This window comes from Bison bison, unplaced genomic scaffold, assembly GCF_000754665.1.
Source record: "Bison bison bison isolate TAMUID 2011002044 unplaced genomic scaffold, Bison_UMD1.0 scf7180017864309, whole genome shotgun sequence".
NCBI lineage: Eukaryota > Metazoa > Chordata > Mammalia > Artiodactyla > Bovidae > Bison > Bison bison.
The window spans coordinates 5765126-5768782 of record NW_011494881.1 but is presented as its reverse complement, the minus strand read 5'-3'; the positions used below and the strand labels follow the sequence as shown (position 1 = coordinate 5768782).

At 52.2% G+C, this 3657-nt stretch overlaps 1 protein-coding gene across 1 annotated transcript in view; it reads right to left on the bottom strand.

Moving 5' to 3' along the window:
• CDH23 (cadherin-related 23) overlaps window positions 1-3657 on the bottom strand; it is a 409549-nt gene that overhangs the window by 210527 nt on the left and 195365 nt on the right. Inside the window, exon 11 of the mRNA XM_010852241.1 lies at window positions 2962-3150. Within this exon, the coding sequence (XP_010850543.1) occupies window positions 2962-3150 (189 nt within the window). The remainder of the gene's footprint in view (window positions 1-2961; window positions 3151-3657) is intronic.

Here is a 3657-nt window from a genome sequence, read left to right as displayed (position 1 = left end):
GTGAGCTCCCCTCATGTCCCTTCTCCAGGTCTGCTCGATAAACATTCTCCTGCCATACCTAGCAAATCCAGAGTCACTTTCAACCCAGAAACAAATCCCAACAGATGGAGTCTCCCCTCAGCAAGAGAAGTCAGAGGAATGACAAATCTTTTGCAACAGCTCTTGCTTCCTCCTTGAGGTTCTCTGATTTTCTCCAGACCTGGGACACTTGGGCCATGCTGTGCATGCCAGTACCCTCTGTCTTGTGTTCCCGCTGGCCCTGTGGCTGAATACTCCATGCTAGGAACCTGAGGTCTGACCATCAGCACCCAAGACCAGGCTTTGGGAGCATTCACCCGGGCAGATCTGACCCCCACCCCCCAAGGTTTGGAGAGTGGAGAAGAAATGGGAGCTACAAAAGAGCAGGGCAACTGAGACAGCAATTTTTCTCTCCTTCTTATTTAGGAACCAGCCAAGGACCACATCTGGGGGGTCTGGGTACAGCCCTACTGGGAAACTGGAGGAGGGCCCAGTGTCCTCCTCCACTTAAGGTCAACTGGAGGTGACCTTAGGGTGGGATGGTCTGGGCTGCTTCTCCTCCTCTCTCCCTGCACCTTGCTGTGCCCTGGACAAGTGTGACCCTGTGGGAAGGAGGCCAGTCCTGTACTGTTAGGGACACTGGCCAAACCCCAGCGGATCAGGGTCCCTGCCATCAGCATTCCTACAGGTCCTTTAGATAGGATTCCAGGGAAGGGAGCCTGAGGTAAAACCCAAGGGCACAGGCTAACCTTGAAATCCCACAAGCCGAGGTGAGCGGGCCCTGCCGGGGGTGGTGCCCCTGCACCCATATGGTGAACACCTGTGTGTGGCCGGCACATGCCAAGTCCTGCATGCTCTCAGCTGATCTCCTCCTCTCCACACACCTTGCTGCTGTCCTTTGTGGCAGACACAAATATTTAGCCGCTTACCTCCATCCCCCGGCCTTCGGGTAGCCAGGTAGGGGCACATACCTAGTGCTGGGTGATGGGCCTTCAGCAGAAGTCACACTTCTGAGATCAAGCAAAGAAGAGCCGGAGCTTAACCCTGTGGCTGCCTCCAAACGCAGCCACAATCCTGCAGAGTGTGCGCCTAAGTGGCCACACCGAAGGGCTCTCCCTGCCTACCCTGGCTGGACAAGCAGTCCGAGGGAGAATAAACTGCTCTTGCAGGGTTAATTTGTTCCTGTGATAGAAATTGACTATTTTTTACTACACAGGTGAGCAAAGTGAGGCTTAGAAAGGGTCAATGAGTCATCCAAGGTTACGGAGCTAATAAATGGCAGGTTTGGCCTTGAACACAGGCCCCGGCTGATTCCTTGGCTTGGCACTCAAGGCTCCCCAAGGTCTGTGTCCCAGCCCACCTTCCCAGCAGGCTACTCCACAATCCCTGATCAGTTGCACAGGTTACTGCCTGTTCCCTTGATCCACGTACAGCTTTCTCCCTCCGGTCCTCTCTGGGGGCCACAGCCTGGTCCCCCGTCGTCCTGAGCACTCTTTTACCACCTGACTTTTACCCCAAGGCTTAGCCCTAGTCCCCCTCCTAGGGCAGAGTCTTTCCTGACCCTCCCAGTCCCTGCTTGCCTCCTCCTCAGCTGAGCTCTGGAGCCTCACTGCCTACAGTCACTGGACCCTGGACCACACTGTTTCTGGTGTCTCTCTTCCCTTGGGCATTATCATCAGCCTGAAACCAAAGATGGGACTTTCTCCTGAGGTTCTCATTCACACAGCAGTCTCTAAAGGGGGTCTGGTCTTCTGGGGAATACAACGTGATCCATGGGGAGTGAGAACATGTCAGAACCTGTTTTTACACCTGTTTATCTCCACTGTTTAAACTTTCTACATTATTGCATATGTTTTAAAATTACATATTATATTTGCATAAACACATTTGGCCCCATGGGGCAGGGACCAAAGATCCCACTTCCTGGATTTCCTTAAGTCATCAAATATAGCTCCTTGTAAACAATAGGTGCTCAGTACATACTTCAGTTATCTCAAAGAGGTAGGTTTCAAAAGACTCAGCGGGACAAGAAGGCATATCATATGTGTACACATGTAAGAAATGTGACTGGGCATATACGCGTGCGCGCGTGCACACACACACACACACACACACAGAGGCACTGACTTGCCCTTGTGAACCTGAGTCCTTGGGGGGATTGGGTACAGTTGAGAGAAGCCGACAGGAGAGGGGCCCCAGGCCTGGAGTAAGGCCAGTGAGAGCGCCTCACGTGAGGAGTAATTGCAGAGAAGCACCTCTGGCGGGAAAACCTAATGGAATTCCTGAGCAGAGTAGGCTGGGAGAGCAGCGGTAATAAATAGAAGTCCTATTAAGGTTGTGACTGCTGACGGGCAAGGGAGGTAGGGCAAGGGGAGGCATCCAGGCCAGCAGCATGACACGGGGTGGAGCTGGAGCCCCCGCCTCCTGGAGCTCCCTCTAGAGCTCTCTCTCTCACTCAGGACCCACGCCTTCCCTCACTGGCCTCAACCCCCAAGTTCCAGGACAAGGGGGTGCAGGCATCCTTGTGGCCTGGGATCCCCTGGAAGGCACTTCCCACTACTTGCAAGGGAAAGGTGGGGTTGTTATCACCCCCAAAGCAGGAATATTCCAAATTTCCAAAGTCACCATTTATATAAGAGCCTCTCCCTTTTAAAATGTCTATTTCCTGCATGTATGTTTCATAATACACATACTAGGTTAGTACGATGATCACACATATAAATTTCTAAAATAGAACTATACGTTTGAGGTGTGTGCTCAAACACTTTGTGCGGGATTTTTGCAGCCTTATTTATCCTCAGCACGTAGCAGGGGAGGGCGAGGCAAAGTTTTTTTCTATTTTATAGATGGGGACCTGAGAGCCCAGAGATCCCTGGTGTCCCCCCCAGGGTTGCACAGCCCAGACTGGGTGCAGGACTGGACACCACATTTTAAGGGACTCACCTCGTCCTTGTCTACCACCTGGATGAAGAGGGGGAGAGCAAAGCCGACCTGTGCCAGCTCAGTGATGGCCACGCTGTACTCAGAGCTGTTAAACTCTGGGGCGTTGTCATTGATGTCAATCACCAGGATGTTGAAGGTTGTGGTCACTGTCGCGTCAGATGGGGTGCGGTCATCATTCAGCTCTGTGCCCTGCAGACAGAATAAACATGCCAGGGATAAAGGTAGCCATGATCACAATAAGAGATGTCATTCATTCGGGCTTTTTCAATGCTGGGCACTGCACTTTATGTGAATTATCCCATCTCATCTTCACCATAACCCCAGGAAGAAGATTCTACCACTCAGTTCAGTTCAGTTCAGTTCAGTCGCTCAGTCGTGTCCAACTCTTTGCAACCCCATGAATCGCAGCACGCCAGGCCTCCCTGTCCATCACAAACTTCCGGAGTTCATTCAGACTCACGTCCATCGAGTCGGTGATGCCGTCCAGCCATCTCATCTTCTGTCGTCCCCTTCTCCTCCTGCCCCCAATCCCTCCTAGCATCAGAGTCTTTTCCAATGACTCAACTCTTCGCATGAGGTGGCTAAAGTACTGGAGTTTCAGATTCAGTATCATTCCCTCCAAAGAAATCCCAGGGCTGATCTCCTTCAGAATGGACTGGTTGGATCTCCTTGCAGTCCAGGGGACTCTCAAGAGTC